General features: G+C 45.0%; 1 protein-coding gene across 3 annotated transcripts in view; it reads right to left on the bottom strand.

Annotated features, from left to right (window-relative positions):
• Positions 1–24717, bottom strand: part of rfx1a (regulatory factor X, 1a (influences HLA class II expression)) — a 133060-nt gene that overhangs the window by 68632 nt on the left and 39711 nt on the right. For all 3 annotated transcript variants that reach the window (XM_080216721.1, XM_080216720.1, XM_080216719.1), the window contains exon 3: positions 9180–9289. In XM_080216721.1, coding sequence (XP_080072847.1) covers positions 9180–9289 — 110 coding nt within the window. The remainder of the gene's footprint in view (positions 1–9179; positions 9290–24717) is intronic.

Below are 24717 nucleotides of genomic sequence, written 5' to 3' on the forward strand. Positions count from 1 at the left end.
GTTGAGTACAAAATGATAATGGGGGTGATTTTCCGGTTCTTCCAGAGTTTCTGGTCCCGCCGGCAGCAACCCCACTGTGGGCTTCTTGGTGGTGGGAGGCAGAGTGGGATCAATGGGAAATCCTATTGACAGTGACGGGACCATCGTAGGCAATGGTTGGCTGCCTCCAACCATCTAGAACCACTTGACGGGGTACCAGCAAATTCCCCCCACAATGGCATAGCAAAGTCAACGGGGCATTTGGGATCTGGTGAGTAACAGGAGAAATACTCTTCTCCCCAATAACTTAAAGATTAAACAAGCAGGAGAATCATGGAAAAACAAATAAAGGTAGTTACAGTCAAATTGATTACATATAGATTAAGTCAGAAGGATCAGATTGAGTCGGAAAATCAAGATACAGAAAGGAAAAGTAAGAAAAAAATTAAAAATGTAAAATTTTACTGAATTCCAGGGACAATTTATTTACTACCCCCGGGGGTTTTTTTTTTATATGGTACTTACCATCCCTGACTTTCTGCAGCAAGTTTATTTCATTTTAACACCACAAATGGAGAAATTTCTTGAAATTTGGACAGATTTTTATGAGGCTTTTGGCATACAAATCATTCGGCAGTATCTGTTTGAAACTCAGTGCACGTATGCCTTCCTCTGTGTGATTTCCTCAAACCCAAAAGACTCCAGATAAGGATTGTCCGGCAATTGCCATGCATTCGGAACCATCCCAGAGTACAACTTAAATCACAAAGTTTGGGTGGTTCAGCTTGTCTTGCAGCAATTGTTATCCAGGGAAAGTTCAAAGAACTAAAACTATTTCTTAGTGGGTGACCATAATACTGATGTCCATGACAACACCTTACACCTAATGCTTAGTCTCCAACCACCTGACCCTCAACTGACCGCCCCCCCCCCCGACCCCCCAGCACTGTTGCCCAACCACACATCCCCGACCACGAAACACACTCTGTGAATCATACCCACTTGCTTACCAACCTTTATCTATGGCTTAAAAGTAGCTTTAAACTTACCTGCTTTACGGAAGCTAAGAGTGTTAAAAAGGGCGCATGGCCTCCTCAAATACAACTGTGCAGCCCTCAGCTGAAGGCCTCAGTATTGTGCTATCCTACACACAATATAATACAGCAATAGTCTCCATTATCGATATTACAGCTTCTTCGCGCCTGGCCTGAGTCAGAAGGTTGGACAAGAAAGGATTGCTGGATTTCTATGGGAGAAACGAAAAGCGGAGTGGCAATCTGACTCTGATGCCACATGATGGAAGTTCAGGATCCATATAAGCTCCGAACTTTTCTTAAAGTTTAAAGTTTTTTTTGAAATTTAAAGTTTATTTCTTAGTGTCACAAATAGGCTTACATTAACACTGCAATGAAGGTACTTTGAAAACTAGGAGCCGCACTCCATTGCTTATTTGGGTACACTGAGGGAGAATTTAGCATGGCCAATGCACCTAACCAGCACGTCTTTCTCTCTGTGGGAGGAAACCAGAGCACCTGTAGGAAACCCACACTGACATTGAGAGAACGTGCAGACTCCACATAGACAGTGACCCAAACCAAGAATTGGACATGGATCCCTGGCGGTGTGAGACAGGAGTGCAAACTACTGTGCTGATCGCATTACACTCAAATATTTCTGTTCCCTTAAATATTTGCAGCTCCAACTATTCTCCGTGTACCCCTTTGCTACCGTTTACATCTTTCTGTCTGCGGGGTTTTCTTCTTGCATTTCTTTTGTTGACCGGGTTTGTTTAATTATACAAATCAGTTTTGCCAAACTTTAAAATCGTGGTTTGTGACTTGGTTTGAGATTTTAAAGCTCAAAACAATCATGTTCAATCATATTGTGGTCACTGTCAGCTAGGTGCTTCCTTACCATTAGATTTTGATTAATTCTTCATAACTCAGAATGGTCTGCTCTCAGGAAAAATGACTGAATACATTCAAGACATAAGGTGCCCTTGGGACTTGAGATTTTCTATTTCTACAAGTCTATGTGAAAACCATTGCACTGCATTTGCAACAGGTTTACCGATCAACATTATTACTGCTATCAGGAGGTCTGCAAACAACTCCCACTTTGTATTTTTTTTCTCATCCTTAATTCTATCTAAATCAGTGCTATAGCTTGCTCAACCTTACAAGTATACCCTCTTTCTAATACAAAAGTCTCCTTCAGCAATATTACTGTTCATACTTTTCCAATTTCCCTATCCTTTTAAATTCTATAATCTGGAATATATATCTCCCAGCCCTACCCAGCTTGTACCCAGGACTCTGTGATGACCATTACATCATAATCTTTAATCAAGTTTTGCACTCCTAATTTGTTTGTTTTATTTCTTATGTTACAGGCAATAGTGTATAAAACTCCTATAGGGTAACAGAGCCTTTGGCCCTGATGCAGTTTTTCTCATACTATCAGACTTCTTGTTTTTCATCACTCCTGTTGTATTTTTGATATCTCATTTTTTCCAGGCCCTAAAGTATATATATTACATTTAATGCTCTTTGTGATCTGAAGGTGAATTATTGCCTTTATACGAAGGCAAGTATAAAAGCAGGTAGGCGCTGGTCATTGTGAAAGTTTACCTGCATCATTTTTCCCTCGGGGTGTTATCCTGGAAGTGGGAAGGAAGTCTGAAAGGCTAACCTCCTGCATGTGGCAGGTAGCTAACTAAGGGAAATTACAGCTCTATTAAGGCCTATTATGACAGCCTGGCTAAATTTTCCAGTCAGCCTACAGGATCTCCAATGCATCAGGGACTAGGTCAGCTGTCTGAAGGCAGTCTGTTGGTGGCAGTGAGTGACCATGTGGGTGATGAGGCCAAAGTCCAGGCAAACCTTGGGTAGTCCCCACTTGCCAGGCCACAGATATGGCTTATGGCGTCCCTATTGAGGGGCTGCTAAATCCTTTTCTTGATTTTAAAGTTTCAAAAATTGCAGAAAGGTTACCCACTCTCTTTCTCTCATCTGAACTGCAGGCTGATGCTTCTTCTGAACTGGAGGGCATGCTAATGGACCTCAAGCTTCGATAGCCCACAAACCATGCTGAATTAAGCCTTCCGTCTTGTCACAACATGACCAATTTAGGGAAAATCGCTTGCCAGATGACTCCCACATGCTATGGAGTCATGACCTCCATTTGTCTCTGATCCAAACCAAAACCCAAAATCCTGTCTCTGAACTTTTCAGCTCTTAGTATCTTCAGGCTATTTTCACTTCTATTGTTATTTTTGCCAAAATCCTCCCACTCATTATTGGTTTATCATAATCATATGGGACTGAACTTCCATGGTGTGGCAGTCACTACATTGCTTTTTACTTACATTAGACTGACCTGCATATTTCTCACTAGGTCCTCCAACCTGGGCCTATAGAGGACTGCTAAGTGTGTCCGATTCCCAAATCCTTCCAGTGCAGGGCAGCAGCATTCGAGGAAGTGAAGCCATGTCCCCTTAATTTAAAGATCACTGATGTAAGATGTCACTTTGAGAGCCAGGGAGAAAGTAAGTGGGTAGAATGGATTGGGTGGATGGGCAATAGGATGAGGCAATGAGTATGATGGGTTGGGAGGAATAGACATGGGTTAAAGGGAGATTTAGTTGGGGGCAAGGGTGGCGGTTTGGGAGTTAAGTATCAAAATTACTCAGGAATTAGAAATGGTTTTAATCCTTCTATTTTTTCCAGGGTAACTATTCTGCTAAGAGAGTTAGAAACATCCGAAGTTTCTAATTGAAATTGGAGTATCAGGTAGTTCCCGGTGCAAGGTTATTGTCAGAAATTGTCCATCAAAAATTCAAAATTCCCAGGAAATTGCTATTTGGGCCCTGCACTACCCTCCAGTGCATCTTCTGAGGTCTGATGCTTTTAGAAATCGGAAGTTCTGGGCCATGAAGACTTGTTAAAAATAAAAATCTCCTTTCCAAAAGCTTTCCTTATGAAGAAAAACTCTATTCTGAATTTAAAGGAGATTGGAGAACCTATAATATCATAAACATTGTTCAGGTTAATTACTTTTCATGTTAAGGTCAAACTGACTTAGCACATAGTTGCTTTCAAAAATAAAACAATATTTAATCTGTTTAAATGATTAAGCTGTGGACTTTTAAACAAAGTCAAATCCTAAAGTTACCTCCTGATTGCACCTGCTGGTTCCATCGGTTCTCAGCCAGATTGCTTCTGGATAATAATCAAAAGTAATTCTAAAAGTCATGCTTTTATGCAATTTGATTATTGATTCAATTGGCTGTGCTGTGGAGCATTTGGATGGAGGTTTGCAAGCACCATAGACCTTGTGTTGAATTTACATTTTAGGAGTTTCCAAGATAGGGAAGTAAGATCTGAGATGAGCTGTTACTCCATAGACGGAAGAAAACAAATCACAGTATAAATCACCCTAAGCTGCTCACATGCAACTCAGAGCAGCAGTTTACAAGATTTAACAGACAGCAACTATCTTCTCAGCTGATGAATGTTTCAGAGAATAGATAGTACTGTAGCAAAAAATACAACTTGAAGTGATTTACTGATGAAGTCAGAAGAAAAGACATAAAACCTTCGGCCATTCATGTCTGTGCCAGTCATCAAAAAAACATTTCGCAGGAAAGCAATGGATGCTAAATTGTTTTTAAATTCTATTGATGCAGAGATGTATTGTTACTTTGATGAATTGAATCTCAGAAGTACATAGCTCATTCTGACTCGAGTTGTACCCCCTATCGTTCAACAACATTGATAATATCTGTGGAAGTTCACAGTATGAAGACCTATGAACCAGAAGTAGTACGTTAAGAAAAATTTGTAATTTCTTTAATACGTCTGCGGAATTCGTAATTGTTTTTTAGAACATTTGAAAGGAATTTTTAAGAGTTTGTACCAGTTGTAAAGGGATTTTTTGCAGCTTTCTTGTATAGTAAAAATACTGGTTCAAGCGACCTGATGACCCTTAACCTTAAAGCATTGCCAACAGGAAGGAAATTAATATACAACAGCCATTTGAACGGCACACAAAGGAGAGCTACGACAAGAGGAGAGAACAACGAAGGCACATATACAAACTGTGTGTATAATAGTTAAACAGGGCAGAAAGCCAAAGAAAGGTTAAAGCAGAGATTGTGAATTGAACAGCTTTCCAGAGCTGAGCAACTCATTTCATAGAGTCATTGTGTTTTACAGCACAGAAAGAGACTCTTTGGCCCATCAAGTCTGCACCAGCCATCAAGCACCCATCTATTCTAATCCCATTTTCCAGCACTTGGTCCAAAGCCTTGTATGCTATGACATTTCAAGTGATCAGCTAAATGCTTTTTAAGTGCTGTGAGGGTTCCCATCTTCACCACTCTTTCAGGCAGAGAGTTCCAGATTCCCACCAAATCCCCTCTAAATCTCCTGCCCATTACCTTGAACCTATGCACTTGATTAATGGTTCTCTACTAAGGGGCAAAGTTTCTTCATAATGTCGTACACCTCAGTCAGGTCTCCTCTCAGCCTTCTGCTCTGAGAACAATCCCAGCCTAACTAGTCTCTCTTCATAGCTGAAACAGTCCATCCCAGCCAACAACCTGGTGAGTCTCTTCTGCACCCTTTCTAGTGAAATCACATACTTCCTACAGTGTGGCGACCAGAGCCGCACAAAGCTGTCTCCTAACAAGCATTTTATACAGCGTCATCATAATCTCTGTGCTTTTTTTTTATCTATACCTTGGCTGATAAAAGCAAGTATCTCATATGCCTTTTTAAACACCTTATCTACTTGTCTTGCTGTCTTTAAGCACCACAAGGTCCCTCTGGTATTCTACTCTCTCGTGTCCTATTATTCACCATGTATTTAATAGGGTTTATTAATGAGAACAAATAAAGGAGCCTCTGGGGATTCTGTGCCATCAAGATTGCTGTGAACCTTCAGGATTCTGCAGGAATTTGCCAAAAGAGTGACATCACAGGAAAACCCACAAGAGTGGAGCGAGAAATCTGAGTGATAGCTTGTAGTTTAGAGCTCCTGAGGTGGGTTCAAAAGTGACACAGGGCAAGTAGAAACAGCTGATTGGGTGAGTACGGTCAGATATTTACTATTTTTATCACCTATAGTTTGTAAGATCTTTATTTTGTGGTCTATAGTTTGGAAGGATTATACTTTGTAGTAAGGACCAGGAAAAAAGAGCCCAAGAATAATTGAAATTATTTGGTTTTAATTATCTTCTGAAAGGTTTAATTTAAAGAGGTAAGTCATGCAGGAGATCTCAAAGCTCTGCTCCTCCTACCCTATATGGGAATCCGGGAACATTTCTAGTGCCCAAGGCCAGTATGTGTGCAGGAAGTGTCGCCACTTCTGTAAACTCATGTTTCAGAGCTGAAGCGGTAGCTGGGGCATTCTGGAGCACTTACAATGTGAAGTGTATTATGGATAGCACATAAAGAGAGGTGGTAATACTGCACAGATTGCACAGGGAGGAAGGGAATGGGTAACTACCAGGCAGAGAGTAATAGGACCATGCAGACAGTGCAGGAGTCTCCTCTAGCTATTTCCCCTGCAACAGAGATATATAGCTTTGGAAACTGTTGAGAGAAATGGCCTCTTGGGGAGAAAGCAACATTTGATGCATCACGGTTGGCTCTGCTACATGGGAGAGAAGTGTGGGAATTGCAATAGTTGTAGGGGATTTAATTGTAAGGGGAATAGATAGGCTTTTCTTTGGCTGCAAACGATATTCCAGGATACCATGTTGCTAGCGCCAAGGATACCTCAGAATGGCTACGTTCTGGAGGGGGAGAATGAACAACCAATAGTCATAGTACACATTGGTACAAACAATGCAAGTAAAGAAAGGATCAGGTCCCAAAAATAGAAGAGAGAGAGTCAGGAAGTAAGTTGAAAAGTAGGATCTCAAAGGTACTGATCTAAATATTACTACCAATGCTACGTGGTAGTCAGAGCTGAAATAACAGGATATTTCAGATAAATAAATAGCTGATGAGATAGCACAAGGGGGAGGATCTCAGATTTCTAAGACATTGGGACCAATTCTGGGGAAGGCAGGATCAGTACAAACTGGACAGGCTACACCTGCACAGGACAGGGACTGATGTCCTATAAGGAGTATTTGCTAGAATGTGGAATTTATAATGGGGTACAAAGAAATGCCTAACCAATTAAATACATACTTTGATTCTGTCTTCACAAAGGAGCACACAAATAATATACCAGAAGTGCTGGGGGACACAGGTTTAGTGAGAGGAAGCAATTGAAGGAAAATGGTATTGGGAAATTGATAGGATTGAAGGCCAGTAAATCACCAGGGCCTAATAATCTACATTCTAGAGTACCTTAGGAAGTAGCCCTAGAAATAGTGGATGCATTGGTGGTCATATTCCAAGATTCTACAGATTCTGGAATAGTTCATATGCATTATGCTAATATTACATTAGCAGGGTAGCTAATGTAACTCCACGATTTGAAAAGGGAAGTAGGAGACAAAACAGGGAATTATAGAGCAGTCAGCCTGACGACAGGAGTGGGGAAAATACTGGAGTCCATTATAAAATACTTAATAGCAGAGCATTTGGGTAACTGCCGAGATCGAACAGAGTCAGCATGGATTCACAAAAGGAAAATCATGTTTGACAAATCTACTGGAATTCATCAAGGATTTAACTGTAGAAGTTCCAATGGAAGTGGTTTATTTGGGCTTTCAGAAGGTTCCACATAAGGAATTAGCGCGTAAAATGAAAGTACATAGGATTGGGGGTAGCGTATTGAGATAGATAGAGAACAAAGAGTAGGAATAAACAGTTCTTTGTCCAAGTGGCAGGCTAGTGGCGTACTGCAGGGATCAGTGATATGACCCTGGCTATTCACAATGTATATTAATAATTTAGATGAGCGAACTAAATGTAATATCTCCAAATTTGCAGACGACACAAAGCTGGGTGGGAGAGTGAGCAGTGAAGAGAATGCAAAGATGTTTCAGTGTGATTTGGACAAGTCAAGTGAGTGGGCAAATGCATGGCAGATGGAGCATAATCTGATTAAATATGAGGCTATCCACTTTAGTAGCAAAAATAGGAAAGCAGATTATCTGAATGGCTATAGATTAAGAGAGGGAAATGAGCGATAAGACCTGGCACCTTTGTACACTAGTCACTGAAAGTGAGCACGCAGGAGCATTAGGCAGTGAAAAAGGCAAATAGTATGTTGGCCTTCATAGTGAGAAGGTTCAAGTACAGGAATGTCTTGCTCTAGTTATTCTGACTTTGGTGAGACCACACCTGGAATTGCGTGTGCAGTTTTGGTTTCCTTATCTGGGAAAGGACGTTCTAGCTAAGGTTTAGTAGAGTGGTTCCCTGGAATGTCAGGATACGAGGAGAGATTGAGTCAGTTAGGATTATATTTGCTGGAGTTTAAAAGAATGAAGGGGAAGTCTCCGCTGAACCTATGAAATTCTAACAGGGCTAGACAGATGCAAGAAGGTAGGGAGTCCAGAAACAGGGTTCACAGTCTTAATATACAGTGTAAATCTGTAGGTCTGAGATGAGGAGAAATATTTTCATCCAGAGGGTGGAAAACCTGTGGAATTCTCTACCAAAGATAGCAATTGTTTTGATTTCAAGAAGTTAGATATAGCTCTTGAAGCTAAAGGGATCAAAGGATATTGGGGGAAAGCAGGAACAGGTTACTGAGTTGGATGATCAGCATTGATCATAATGAATGGCAGAACAGACTCAAAGGGCCAAACATTCTACTTCTGCTCCCAATGTCTGTGTCTGGCTATAATGGATAGAATATGCCTGCTGGGGAGTGCAACTCATTTGAAATATCATTTGCTGGTCAGTTCATGTTTAATTTGTGTTTTTCTGATAAATGTTAAAGTTACAAAACATAAAATCTTACTGGTAAATTCTGCATTTTGGTGGATGTTTAGGTAAATTAGGTCTTTTTGTTTATGGTTTAAACTCACACATATTGTAACAAAACCAATTCCATACCAATGACACAAATCAATAATATCAAATCCCTTCAACGGGTATAAGATAATTTTAGAAGAGAAAAAGTACATAAAAGCACTTTCTGATTACACTGCTGTTTGAGTAGAGAGTTACGTAATCAACATGTATAAATTTAATTTGTATGAAGATTCACTGCACTATTCTCTGTTCACTCACCTGCTGTGATGCCTGAACCTGTTGTACCACTTGTGTCGGCACTCCAGACTGTGCACCAGCAGAAGAGGAGCTGGAATCTGAACCTGTCTCGGTTGGCCTCATGTTTGCTTCTAAACAAAAAACAGTAACAACGCTTAATATATCTTCATAATCTCTGTTTTTATTTGTGAAAATCTTTGACTTCTTTTTGTTAAAAATCCAATGTAACAAATGATCTTAGGAGTTTGTAAAATTACAGGAACATCTTCAGCTCCACTGCTGTTTATTTTACTAATTTTATTGACAATTCATTGATCCAATGATGTTTCATTCTGAACCTTGGCCATGTTTTTTGCTTTATCTTTTCAAACCAGAAATCATTATATATGGCCCATTGAGCCTGCTCCGCCATTCAGTACAATCATGGCTGATCTTCAGCTTCAACTCCACTTTCCTACTGCTTCCCATATCCCTTGATTCCTTAAGAGTCCAAACATTTGTCCATCTCCGTCTTAAATATATTCAGTAATGGAGCACACACAACCCTCTGGGTTAGAGAATTCCAACACAATCTTCTCATTTCAAAGGTAATTAGGATTTGGCAATAAATGCTGGGCTTGCCAGCCACACTGGCATCCCAAGAATGAATAAAAGGAATTTGGAAAAAGCAGTTGCATGATTTAAGCTATGAAGACTAGGATATTTAATTTAAAGAAAAACAGTTATACTCTGTTCTAACAGGAAAATGTTTTCCAATAGACAGGAAGCGTGTTGTGTGTGTCATAGATCAGACTTGGGATTATGTTTTCAAATATTTTTATTTTTTCTTGGTGGGTTTTTGATTCAGTGAAAACAAACTCAGAAAAACTTTGTTACAGTCAAACGGAGTGGTACTTGAGGAGTCAATTTTTACTTCTTATGCGGCAATAACAAGGTGCATAAAATTTGTCTTGTATTGTCTAACTTTTTAAAATCAAGTGACACAACATCAATTTAAGAAAGTTGACTACCACAGGGAAGTCACTACATTTCAAGGATATTACATATTTGAAATCATGAAGCCAATATATAATGTAAAAAAACCAACCACATCAGCCAACTGAAACCAGGGGTGGAATTTTCCTGTCCCGCCAGTCAAGGAAATTGTAGCAAGCTGGACAGAAAATTTGATGGACCATGCAAAGGTCCGTTGACCTTGGGCAGAAATTTCTGATTTTGGGGTGAGCACGGCTAGAAAATCCCATCACCTCATCCTGCTTGTGTCAATTTCAAATTATCTTATTGGTTGCTACTATGCTTATTTCATATTTGATTGATTGGACTCTGAACCAGTCTGTAAGGGTTTACTGGGGCAAGTAAGGACTTATGAGGTTTCATATTTGAATAAGAACATAAGAAACAGAAGAGGGAGTTGACGGTTTGGTCTTTTGAGCATCCTCCACCATCCACTACATCGGCTTATGACATTACAGCTTCCGCTACAGAACAGAAGTCAAGCCACCCTGATCAGCGCTTACGCCCCCACAATGAACAATCCAGACGAGATGAAAGATAAGTTCTACGAGCAACTAGACGCCCTACTATCAGCAGTGAGCAGTACCGACAAGCTGATCTTGCTTGGCAATTTCAATGCAAGAGTAGGGTGTGACTCTGCAACCTGACAGGGAGTCATCGGGAGACATGGAGTGGGCAAGTGTAACAGTAACGGCCTTCTTAATGAAGACTTGTGCAGCAGACGACCTCCTCATCATCAACACAACCTTCCGTCTGCCTACCTGTAACAAGACCTCTTGGATGCACCCCCACTCTAAGTATTGGCATCTTATCGACTATGTCATTGTCAGGAGAAAAGTCAGGCAGGATGTCAGAGTGACCAAGGCCACATGTGGTGCTGACATAAGAACATAAGAAATAGGAGCAGGAGTAGGCCATCCAGCCCTTCGAGCCTGCCCCGCCATTCAATAAGATCATGGCTGATCTGTCGCTGCTCAGTTCCACTTTCCCGCCCTCTCCCCATAACCCTTAATCCCCTCTCCTATCAAAAACCCATCAACCCGCGTCTTAAAAATATTTAGCGAGGCAGCCTCCACCACTTCAACGGGCAGAGAATTCCAGAGATTCACCACCCTTTGAGTGAAGAAGTTCCTCCTCAACTCCGTTCTAAACCGCCCCCCTTTTATCTTGAGGCTGTGCCCCCTAGTCCTATTGTCTTTTTTGAGCGGGAAGAGTCTTTCCACCTCTATCCTATCCATCCCATTCATTATCTTATACGTCTCAATGAGATCTCCTCTCATTCTTCTAAACTCTAACGAGTACAAGCCCAGTTTATTCAGCCTCTCCTCATAGCTCAACCCCCTCAACTCCGGTATCAGCCTAGTAAACCTCCTCTGCACTCCCTCCAAGGCCAAAATATCTTTGCGCAGGTGCGGCGCCCAAAAATGCACACAGTACTCCAGTTGCGGCCTCACCAATGCCCTATACAGCTGCAGCAAGACGTCCCTACTTTTATATTCAATCCCCTTCGCTATGAAGGCCAGCATCCCATTCGCCTTCCTGACCACCTGCTGCACCTGCAAGCTGGGTTTTTGCGACTCATGCACAAGGACTCCGAGGTCCCTCTGCACCGTCGCCTGCTGCAGTTTTTCGCCCCGTAAGTAATAGTCCTTCCTACCATTCTTCCTACCAAAGTGGACCACCTCGCACTTGCCAACATTAAATTCCATTTGCCATTTCCTGGCCCATTCGCCCAGCCTATCTAGATCCTTCTGCAGACTCTCCACACCCTCCGCACAATTTGCCGTTCCCCCAATCTTGGTGTCATCAGCAAATTTTGACACTCTACACTCGGTTCCCTCCTCCAGATCATCTATATAAATGGTAAAAAGCTGAGGCCCCAGCACCGACCCCTGGGGCACTCCACTAGTCACCATCCGCCAATCCGAATAGCACCCGTTGAACCCCACTCTCTGCCTCCTATTTGACAACCAATCCTCTATTCACGCTAACACCCTACCCCCAACTCCATGTCCCTCGACCTTCTGCAATAACCTCTTGTGAGGCACTTTGTCAAACGCCTTCTGAAAATCTAGAAAGACCACATCCACCGGCTCTCCTCTATCCACCGCCCTAGACACATCCTCATAGAACTCCAGTAAATTTGTCAGACACGACTTCCCTTTAATGAAACCGTGCTGCGTCTGCTCTATCAAGCGATTCCCTTCAAGATGCCTCGCAATTTCCTCCTTAATGACAGATTCTAACATTTTACCTACCACAGACGTTAAACTAACCGGCCTATAATTCCCCGCCTTTTGCCTGGCACCTTTCTTAAACAACGGCGTAACATTAGCCGTTTTCCAATCATCCGGCACTTCCCCGGAATCCAGCGACGTTTGGAAAATAACCACCAAAGCATCCACTATCACCTCCGCCATTTCTTTCAGAACCCTCGGATGCATTCCATCCGGTCCTGGGGACTTGTCCACAATCAGCCCCTCCAGTCTGTCGAGCACCGCCTTTCTAGTAACAGTAATGTCATTAAGACCCTCCAGTCCTACCACCTTTCCATCGCTAACACCCGGCAAATTATTCATGTCCTCCTCCGTGAAGACAGAAACAAAAAAGTTATTCAATACCTTAGCCATATCCCCATCCCCTACCACTAGGACCCCTTTCTCATCCTCTAAAGGGCCAACATTCACCCTAGCCAGCCTCTTCCTTTTTATATATTTATAAAAACTCTTGCTATCCTTTTTTATATTAAGCGCTAGCCCAGCTTCATAGTTTCTCCTACCCTTCCTTATCAACTTCTTTGTCAATCTTTGTTGACATTTAAACCTCTCCCAATCCTCTTCTCGCCCACTACTCTTAGCTACTCTAAATTCCTCCGCTTTTAGTTTAACACTTTCCTTCACCTCCTTCGTTATCCACGGCTTATTACCTCTCCTCCTACTATCCTTTTTGACCATCGGAATAAATTTCCGTTGAGCACCAAGAAAGATCTCCTTAAAGATCCTCCACTGCTCCTCAACAGACCCTCCCTCCAACGCGCTCTCCCAGTCCACATTCGCCAATTCTTCTCTCATCCTACCGTATTCCCCTCTATTCAAACAAAGGACGCGTGTCCGGGAACCCACTTTCTCCTCCTCCATCTGCACCAGAAACTCCACCATACAATGATCACTCTCCCCAAGAGGATCCTTCACCACAAGGTCCCTAATTCTACCCGCTTCATTACATAGCACCAGATCCAAGATAGCTCGCTCCCTCGTCGGCTCCAACACACACTGTTCGAGGAAACTATCCTGGCAGCATTCCAAGAACTCTTCCTCGAGCCCCCCACGTCCAACATGGGTCGACCAATCAATATGCAGATTGAAATCCCCCATAACTACGGCCGTCCCATTCCTGCACGCCGCACTTATTTGCGCGTTAACAGCCCGCCCCATCTCCAGATCATTATTCGGGGGCCTATAGACGACACCCACCAGCGTCTTCCTCCCTTTGCTGTTCCTAATCTCCACCCACAACGATTCCACCCTCTCCTCCTTTGCTCCAATATCATCCCTTGCTACCACCGTGATGCTATCCTTAATCAGCAGAGCTACGCCCCCCCTTTTACCTCCTGCCTATCCTTCCTAAACACTTGATAGCCCTGTACATTCAGCTCCCAGTCCCTGTCACCCTGCAGCCATGTCTCTGTAATGGTCACCAGATCGTATCCATTTGTGTCGATCTGCGCCATCAGCTCATCCACTTTATTCCAAATGCTTCGTGCATTCAGATAAAGTGCTTTCATCCCAGCCTTCACCTGGACCCTATTTGCCGCAACGCCACCAACTATACTCATGCCCTCTACTCCCTCTATTATTGGGACATCCTCGGCCTCTTCCCTTACATGTACACTCTCCTTAACTTTAGACCTCGTAAGGTCACCTACCCTCGCACCCTCCCCCCCCCCAGTTAGTTTAAAGCCCTGTCTACAGTCCTCTTTACTCGATTCGCCAGCACTCTGGTCCCAGCACGGTTCAGACCAACCCCATCCCGCCCGAACAGGTCCCACCTACCCCAATACTGGTGCCAATGCCCCATAAATTCAAACCCATTCCTCCCACACCAATCCCTGAGCCACCCATTCACTTCCTTAATCCTGTCAACCCTACGCCCATCTGCACACGGTTCAGGCAGTAGCCCAGAGATAACCACCTTGTCGGTTCTACTTTTTAATTCCATTCCCAGCTTTTCATACTCCCTCCCCAGATCCTCAGTTCGCATTTTGCCTACGTCATTGGCACCCACATGTACCACAACGACCGGATTCTCACCCTCCCACTCCAGGTTCCTCTGCAGCCCAGATGCGACATCCCGGACCCAAGCACCAGGCAGACAACACACCCTTCTGTGCACTTTGTCATTGTGACAAAGGACAGTGTCAATACCCTTCACCACACTATCCCCAATCACTACTACGTTCCTTTTCCCTTTCTCTTTGCCTATGTCCTGCTGCAGCACTGTACCGTGTGCAGCTTACTCACCAACCTCACCTGCCTCGTTCTCGTCCAGCCTGGAAGCAAGAACCTCAAACCTGTTATGCAGATTAAGAGGCTGAGGCCTCCGCTCCCCACCCCCCTTCCTCCTCCCAGCAGCCCCCTCTTGTCCCTGACCCTTAGAGTTAGCCAGTCTAGGGGGGGTGGATGTCACTTGCACCCCATTGACAATGGCACCCTCTCTCCCCCTGATGAGCCTCAGTGTCTGTAGCTCAGAGGCCAGCTCATTTACCCTGAGCTGGAGCTCCTCTAGCAACCTGCACTTACTGCAGACATGGTCACTGGGATGAACCCTAGGGTCCATCAGTTCCCACATCATACAGAAACCACACATCACATGCCCCTCCATTATTCACTGACTGCTGGACAGATCACAGGCTCATTGTCTCCAAAATGAGGCTCCGCATCAGACCCAAGGGGCGACCACAAGGAAGCAAGGTTATGAAAAGAATCAATGCAGCCAAGCTAAAGAACCCCAGCATAGCTTCAGCACTGGCTGAAGACTTAGAAACCAATCTTGCTGATCTACATCTTGCAGGCAGCGCTGAGAACGACTGGGAAAGCTTCAGGGATGCTATCCATACATCTGCACTGAAGATGCTTGGGCCCTCTATGCGCAAGCAGCATGACTGGATCGATGAGAACGATGAGGAGATACAGGCTCTGCTTGTTGAAAAGCACCATCTTCATCGGGCCTGTCAGAACGACCCAACATCAGCTGCCAAGAAAAATGCTTTTACCAGTACTCGCAGGACAGCCCAGAATAAATTATGTAAAATACAGGATGCCTGGCAGAGCACCAAGGCAGATTGAATACAGGGATACACTGACAGAAACGATAGAAGCCCTCAACACTCTCTACGGACTTCAATCTTTCGGGAGCTCCCCCCTCCTGAGTACAGATGTACAACTCTCATTATAGAGAGGGCTCAGATCCTGCAGAGATGGGCTGAACACTATGAAGCCGTCCTCAACCAACCATCTATTAACGATGAGGCAAGAGACAGGAGACAGGATAGTTTGCTGGGTATTAAAGATAGAAGGATGGTAGGAGTTGAGGGCCTGAATGTGATCACTGTCAATAGAGAGGTAGTGCTCAACAGACTAGCGGGACTGATGGTGGACAAGTCCCCAGGACCGGATGGAATGCATCCCAGGGTTCTGAAGGAAATGGCAGAGGTGATAGTGGATGCCTTAGTGATTATTTTCCAAACCTCACTGGATTCCGGGGAAGTGCCGGAAGATTGGAAAACGGCTAATGTTACACCGCTGTTTAAAAAGGGTAGCAGGCAAAAGGCAGGGGATTATAGGCCGGTTAGTTTAACGTCTGTTGTAGGAAAAATGCTTGAATCCATCATCAAAGAAGAAATAGCGAGGCATCTTAAGAAGAATTGTTTGACAGAGCAGACGCAGCATGGATTCGTTAAGGGGAAGTCGTGTCTGACGATTTTATTGGAATTCTATGAGGATTTGTCTAGTGCGGTGGACGGAGGGGAACTGGTGGATGTGGTGTTTCTCGATTTTCAGAAGGCATTTGATAAGGTGCCGCACACAAGGTTGTTACAGAAGGTTAGGGGGCATGGACTTGGGGGTAAGGTGTTAGCGTGGATAGAGGATTGGCTGTCAAATAGGAGGCAGAGAGTAGGTGTCAATGGGTGCTATTCGGATTGGCGATTGGTGACTAGTGGAGTGCCCCAGGGATCGGTGCTGGGGCCTCAGCTATTTACCATTTATATAGATGATCTGGAGGAGGGAGCTGAGTGTAGGGTGCCGAAATTTGCTGATGACACAAAGAGGAGCTCCAGCTCAAGATAGATGAGCTGGCCTCTGAGCTACAGACACTGAGGCTCATCAGGGGGAGAAAGGGTACCATTGTCAATGGGGTGCAAGTGACATCCACCCCCCCTAGACTGGCTAACTCTAAGGGTCAGGAACAAGAGGGGGCTGCTGAGCGGAGGAAAGGGGGGGGGGGTGGGGAGCGGAGGAAGGGGGGGGTGGGGAGCGGAGGAAGGGGGGGGTGGGGAGCGGAGGAAGGGGGGGGTGGGGAGCGGAGGAAGGGGGGGGTGGGGAGCGGAGGAAGGGGGGGGTGGGGAGCGGAGGAAGGGGGGGGTGGGGAGCGGAGGAAGGGGGGGGTGGGGAGCGGAGGAAGGGGGGGGTGGGGAGCGGAGGAAGGGGGGGTGGGGAGCGGAGGAAGGGGGGGGTGGGGAGCGGAGGAAGGGGGGGGTGGGGAGCGGAGGAAGGGGGGGGTGGGGAGCGGAGGAAGGGGGGGGTGGGGAGCGGAGGAAGGGGGGGGTGGGGAGCGGAGGAAGGGGGGGGTGGGGAGCGGAGGAAGGGGGGGGTGGGGAGCGGAGGAAGGGGGGGGTGGGGAGCGGAGGAAGGGGGGGGTGGGGAGCGGAGGAAGGGGGGGGTGGGGAGCGGAGGAAGGGGGGGGGTGGGGAGCGGAGGAAGGGGGGGGTGGGGAGCGGAGGAAGGGGGGGGTGGGGAGCGGAGGAAGGGGGGGGTGGGGAGCGGAGGAAGGGGGGGTGGGGAGCGGAGGAAGGGGGGGGTGGGGAGCGGAGGAAGGGGGGGGTGGGGAGCGGAGGAAGGGGGGGTGGGGAGCGGAGGAAGGGGGGGGTGGGGAGCGGAGGAAGGGGGGGGTGGGGAGCGGAGGAAGGGGGGGTGGGGAGCGGAGGAAGGGGGGGGGTGGGGAGCGGAGGAAGGGGGGGGTGGGGAGCAGAGGAAGGGGGGGGTGGGGAGCGGAGGAAGGGGGGGGTGGGGAGCGGAGGAAGGGGGGGGTGGGGAGCGGAGGAAGGGGGGGGTGGGGAGCGGAGGAAGGGGGGGGTGGGGAGCGGAGGAAGGGGGGGGTGGGGAGCGGAGGAAGGGGGGGGTGGGGAGCGGAGGAAGGGGGGGGTGGGGAGCGGAGGAAGGGGGGGGTGGGGAGCGGAGGAAGGGGGGGGGGGGGAGCGGAGGAAGGGGGGGGTGGGGAGCGGAGGAAGGGGGGGTGGGGAGCGGAAGAAGGGGGGGTGGGGAGCGGAGGAAGGGGGGGTGGCGAATCGTGTGGATAGGACTGTAGACAGGGCTTTAAACTAATTGGGGGGGGGACGCGGCGGCGGAGGGTACGAGGGTAGGTGACATTACGGGGTCTACAGTTAAGGAGAGGGTACAGGTAAGGGAAGAGGCCAAGGATGTCCCAATAATAAAGGGAGTAGGGGGCATGAGTATGGTTGGTGGTGTTCTGGCAAATAGGGTCCAGGTGAAGGCTGGGATGAAAGCACTTTATCTGAATGCACGAAGCATTCAGAATAAAGTGGATGAGCTGGTGGCGCAGATCAGCACAAATGGATATGATCTGGTGGCCATTACAGAGACGTGGCTGCAAGGTGACAGGGACTGGGAGCTGAATGTCCAGGGGTATCAGGTGTTTAGGAAGGATAGGCGGGAGGAAAAAGGCGGGGGGGCGTAGCTCTGCTGATTAAAGATAGCATCAGGGTGGTAGCAAGGGATGATATAGGGACCAAAGAGCAGAAAGTGGAATCGTTGTGGGTGGAGATTAGGAACAGCAAAGGGAGGAAGATGCTGGTGGGTGTCGTCTATAGGCCCCCGAATAATGATCTGGAGGTGGGGCGGGCTGTTAACGCGCAAATAAGTGCGGTGTGCAGGAATGGGACAGCCATAATTATGGGAGATTTCAATCTACATGTTGATTGGTCGACCCACGTTGGACGTGGTGGGCTCGAGGAGGAGTTCTTGGAATGCTGCCGGGATAGTTTCCTTGAACACTGTGTGTTGGAGCCGACGAGGGAACAAGCTATCTTGGATCTGGTGTTATGTAATGAGGCGGGTAGAATTAGGGACCTTGCGGTGAAGGATCCTCTTGGGGAGAGTGATCATTGTATGGTGGAGTTTCTGGTGCAGACGGAGGAGGAGAAAGTGGGTTCCCGGACATGCGTCCTTTGTTTGAACAGAGGGGAGTATGGTAGGACGAGAGAAGAATTGGCGAATGTTGACTGGGGGAGCGCGTTGGAAGGTAGGTCTGCTGAGGATCAGTGGAAGATCTTTAAGGAAATCTTTCTTGGTGCTCAGCAGAAATTTATTCCGATGGTTAAAAAGGACCGTAGGAGAGGTAATAAGCCGTGGATAACGAAGGAGGTGAAGGAAAGTGTTAAACTAAAAGCGGAGGCGTTTAGAGTAGCTAAGAGTAGTGGGCGAGAAGAGGATTGGGAGAGGTTTAAATGTCAACAAAGATTGACAAAGAAGTTGATAAAGAAGGATAGGAGAAACTATGAAGCTGGGCTAGCGCTTAATATAAAAAAGGATAGCAAGAGTTTTTATAAATATATAAAAAGGAAGAGGCTGGCTAGGGTGAACGTTGGACCCTTAGAGGATGAGAGGGGGGACTTAGTGGTAGGGGATGGGGAAATGGCTGAGGTCTTGAATAACTTTTTTGTTTCGGTCTTCACGGAGGAAGACGTGAATAATTTGCCGGGTGTTAGCAATGGAAAGGTGGTAGGACTGGAGGGACCACCTGGTCACTTATCTGGAGCTGGGCCTGCTTCCAGAGTCACAATGTGGCTTCCACAAAGGTCGCGGAACTATTGACATGATTTTTGCTGCACGCCAACTTCAGGAGAAGTGTCAGTAGCAGAATCGCAAGCTCTACACAACCTTTGTTGACCTTGCAAAAGCCTTCGACGCTATCAGCCAACAAGGCCTGTGGAGGATCATGTCAAAGTTCGGCTGACGCCCCCCACCTCCCCCAAATTCATTCAGATGGTACGCCAGTTCCATGATGGCATGAATGGCGGAGAATCCTCTGAGGCATTCCCAGTCACCAATGGCGTCAAACAGGGCTGTGTGCTCACACCCATACTGTTCAGCATGATGTTTACTGCCACGCTGAATGATGCCTTCCAAGACAATGTTGCTGGAATCAGCCTCAAGTACTCTTCAACCTCAGGAGACTTCAAGCTGTTACCAAAGTGAAAGAGACTGTTCTGAGAGACTTCCTCTTTGCCGATGACTGTGCCCTGTATACTGGCTCACAGCCTGAGATGCAAGTCAGTGTGGACAAATTTTCCACGGCTTGTGACAACTTTGGACCCAACATCAACATTAAAAAGACCGAACGCGTGCACCAGCCTGTTCCTCATGCACCGTACACAGAACCCATAATCACAATCAAAGGGCAGCAACTACAGGCAGTGGACCAGTTCACTTATCTTGGCAGCACCCTCTCCCAAGCAGTGACTATTTATACAGAAGTTAACTGCAGAATAGCAAAGGCAAGTTCTGCTTTTGGTAGACTGCACTCCACTGTATGGGAACGTCGAGGAATCAGCCCAGCAACAAAACTGAAGATCTACAGTGCCGTGGAAATCACTACCCTCCTGTGTGCCTGTGAAATGTGGACTGTGTATCGAAGGCAAGACAGCTCAATCATTTCCACATGACTTGTCTTCATAGAATATCACATATCAGATGGCAAGACAAAGTACCAGACACTGAAGTTCTCTCCAGAGCAAGTCTGCCATCAGTCCACACATTGCTGACGAGAGCGCAGACCCAGTGGGCAGGTCATGTCATCCTTATGTAAGACGAGCGCATACCCAAGCAGCTCCTTTTTGGGGAACTCTCTGCTGGAAGACACTCGCATGAAAAGCAGAAGAAACATTTCAAAGACACACTCAAGGCCTCCCTAAGTTGTTTGACATTGACACGACCACCTGGGAAACGCTGGCACAAAACCGCCATACCTGGCGCTGCCTCATCCACAGAGACTGCCAAGCTTACGAAGCAAGGTGTATTGCTGAAGCACAACTTAAGCGCAAGCTGCGCAAGTCCAGAGCCACCAGCACAACAACTACAGTGTCTACACAAGTCTGTCCAATGTGTGCCAGGACATTCTGTGCCCGAATTGGCCTGATCAGTCATCTTCGGACACACCACAACCAGCCTCAAAATGACTAATGGTGTTGAGGTTCTCAATGATGATGGACGGACAACAACCATCCACTACGATCATGGCTGATCTTCTGTCTCAGTTCCACCTTAACGCACTATAATAGTAGCAACATTACAGATTGAAGCATTGTGTTAAAGATACTGGAAGGTACCAATCAATCATTACACTCCATCCCTAACGTAAAATCTCTGGTCCACATCATGGAAGGCCATTCGAAGTACTTTCCTCTGAGCCATTCTCTCCTTTTTACAGAGACTTGCTTTGTGACAGAATTGAAATTAAATTAACAGAACCTTTGAAGCCAATAATTTCTATTTATGTTTAAAAGGTATTATTTTCAGATATTTGGTGTGTTCTGTAAATGAATCTAATTTAAATCAATTTAAATCTTATTACATTAATTATGTTATACGGTAACTACAGCAGGGCCAAGTATCAATTTCTAAACTCAAGGGATGTCAGCAAGGTTCAGTAAGTAACTATTAAGAAGATTTAATAAAATAATACTGGGAATCGTCAAGTTGTCTTATGAGGGAAGGTTGAAGAGGTTAGGTTTATAGCCACTAAGTTTTGGAAGAGTAAGAAGCAATTTGATTGAAACCTTTAAGATCCTGAGAGGTTTTAACAAGGTGGATATGGAGAGGATCAGAGAATCATAGAATCATATAATCCCTATAGTACAGAAGGAGGCCATTGACTCTGTACCGACCAGAATCCCACCCAGGTCCTATTCCCTCAACCGCACATATTTACCCTGCTAATCCCCCTGACACCAGGGTCACTTTAGCATGGCCAATCAACCTAACCTACACATTTGTGGACTGTGGGAGGAAACCAGAGCACCCAGAGGAAACCCATGCAAACAGGGAAAATGTGCAAACTCTTTGCAGAATATCACGTATCAGATGGCAAGACAAAGTACCAGACACTGAAGGTCTCTCTAGAGCAAGTCTGCCATCAGTCCACACACTGCCTGAGACCGGAATTGAACCTAGCATACTGGCGCTGTGAGGCAGCAGTGCCAACCACTATGCCACTAAGCTGTCCCTAATCTAATTACTGTTTAAAAATAAGGGGTCACTCAATTAAGATGGAGATGATTTTTTTTTCCTGTGGGTTGAATGTCTCTGGAACTTGCTTCCTCAAAAGGCAATGGAAGCAGAACCTTTGAATATTTTTAAGGCAGAGCAGAATAGGTTCTTGATTAACAAGGGAGTGAAAGGTTATCCAAAGGTAAACCAGAATGTGGGGTTGAGGTCACAATCATATCAACCATGATCTTGAATAGCAGATCAATTTTGAGGGGCCATGTGGTCTACTCCTGTCTCAAATTCATAAATCACCCTGGATTAATCATTTCTGGCTCAGACAAGAGAGTGCTTTTAATAAATCTTTCAATTCTTCTGCTGAATGCACAGAATAGATTTTAAACATCTTGATTTGCAAGCAGATAAACAATTTAAAATCCAGAGGTTACAATTACTAGAAAAGATCTCTCACAAAAAATATGCAATATTCCAAAAGATGTTGCCAGATTTTGTTTTAAATCCTCTTGCTACACACACTAATACAAATGTATGCTAGGTTTGCTGTGGTGCCAGTACAAATTTATATTTAAGTTGTCCTAGTTCCTCAGTAAGATTAGCCAGCAAACAGCTAACCTAGGCAAATTGGTGAAAATAAGATTTGATTCCCTACTCATGATGTCATAGCCTGACTCACTTGGAACTGACAGAAGAATTTCAGATGGATGCAGATTTAGGTTAGAGTAGCGAAAAGTGATCCAGAAATCTTGGTCTTGATTGCTAGTCAGCAACCATTGCTAGAAGGAATCACTGAAATTTGATTTAGATGGTTGTGATTCTACTGTGCCTTTAAGAAATGTATTTTTAAAATCATGTTCTATGCAGATATAAGCAGCTTTATATTTTTCCATTGTGGCACCAGCTGCCTGATTAGATGTCTTTTTATTGCTGTTTAAATGGTTTAAATTAGGTTTTGTTTGTTTTTAATCTGGACCTACTGCACTTTCTGGGAGCTTCCAGCCTTTTGAATTGTTGTGGGAAGTTGATTGAGGGGTCAGGTGAGACAGTTTTTTTTCTATGCCAAGAGGTTTTTTCATTTTCCAGTTTTGGCTGCTGACTCATTAGGTGTTTGGGCTTTAGGCTGGATGCAGTATTCTGGCAATCTCTTCCTGCTGTTTTGGGAAGCTGTTTTAACTTCAGCTTGTCAGGGTGTGTGTCAAGAAAACTGCAAGATCCAATAACAAAACGTGAGCATAATAGCTAATCCCAAAAAGGGTGTTTGTTTTGGGGCCTTGTTTTGTTGGAACAGTGCATTTTGTTGTTAAGGTTTGTACAAGATCATGGTTGCTTTTTTTTTTCTTGTTTGTAATTGCTAAAAGTTATTTCTAATTTTCTTTCTATGTTGCCTATATGCTTAAATAAACTTTGTTTGGTAAAAGCTCCCTAGTGGGTCATTTGAATCACACCTCCAGAGAAGCATCTTATGCTTACCAAAGCCAAACTCGAAGTGCAAAATTTATGATCTAAATTGACTTCATAAAATATCTCAGAATTTCTGACCTGGATTATAACGAGCGCTTTCAAAATGTTAGAATATCTCCAAGTATTTCTTTGCAGCCAAAGGTAATATCTGTGAACTGGGATTCTTGAGGCCACCTGTCTTTTCATACTCCATCCAAGTAGTCATTATTCACATGTAAGCTTTGGTAGATTATTTACCTTTGTAGCCATCACAACTGAGGCCTTTTCTTTGCCCACGTGTTCTTCAAACATAAAGCTATCTCATAGTTTATCACAGTTTTTTAAAGACCTTGCTACTTGCAAATTAGTAGCTTTTGAAATGTAGCTACTTAAAGAAACATGGGCAACTAATTTGCATGTAGCAAAGTCCACAAAAAGCTATAAGGTAGACAATGAGATTGTTTTCGGTGTAGCAAACAGGCAAGGAAGGGATAGGACTCAGTTGTGTACAAAATAATGAAGGGCATAGATAGAGTGAATAGGGGGAAGCTTTTTCCAAGGTCAGAAGTGACGATCACGAGGGGTCACAGGCTCAAGGTGAGAGGGGCGAGGTATAACTCCGATATCAGAGGGACTTTTTTTTTTTACACAGATGGTGGTGGGGGCCTGGAATGCGCTGCCAAGTAGAGTAGTGGAGGTGGACACACTGGCAACGTTTAAGAAGTACCTGGATAGTCACATGAACAGCCCAGGAATGGAGGGATGCAAGCGAATGGTCTAGTTGGACCAATGCGTGGCACAGGCTTGGAGGGGCGAAGGGCCTGTTTCCTATGCTGTACTGTTCTTTGCATAATGTATCAAAGCTCATAAGTAAATAATAACTACTTGGGTGAGGTATAAAAGTAACATTCAGAAGCCATAATAGTTTCTAGACCTCCCGATGTGAAGAAGAAGATACAAAACTCACAAGAAAATGAAAAAGTAATAAATAGTCATCCATTAATCTTACTCTAATTGATGAACATGATTACACACAATACTTTATAAGTACAAATTAAAATTTATAAGTCTAATATTCTCAACATAAAGAGAATGGTTAAGTCACATTAAGCAAAATCAATACAAATTTTCTCACTTACTGAACACTGTACACAATGTGGAAAGCTGAGTATTGATGTTGTTTTATTGTTCTGCTAACTTTGCCCAAAATTGAGTTGTTTTATACAAATGTCAGTTTTTGTTCCAGGCAAAATAAGTATATAGATTTTGTAATCTGCATGTCTCCAGTGTTATGACAACATTCAAGACAGGATTCTGAGTATAGGACACAAAAGTTTATTTATTGGTCTCATAAGTAGGCTTACATTAACACTGCAATGAAGTTACTATGAATATTCCCCAGTCGCCATACTCCGGTGCCAGTTTACCATGGCCAATGCACATAACCAGCACGTCTTTTTGGACTGTGGGAGGAAACTGGAGCACTCAAAGGAAACCCATGCAGACACAGGAAGAATGTGCAGACTCTGCAAAGACAGTGACCCAAGCCGGGAATTGAACACAGGTCCCTGACGCCAGGAGGCAGC

Source organism: Carcharhinus amblyrhynchos, chromosome 33, assembly GCF_965287045.1.
Source record: "Carcharhinus amblyrhynchos chromosome 33, sCarAmb.v2.hapA, whole genome shotgun sequence".
NCBI classification, from domain to species: Eukaryota; Metazoa; Chordata; class Chondrichthyes; order Carcharhiniformes; family Carcharhinidae; genus Carcharhinus; species Carcharhinus amblyrhynchos.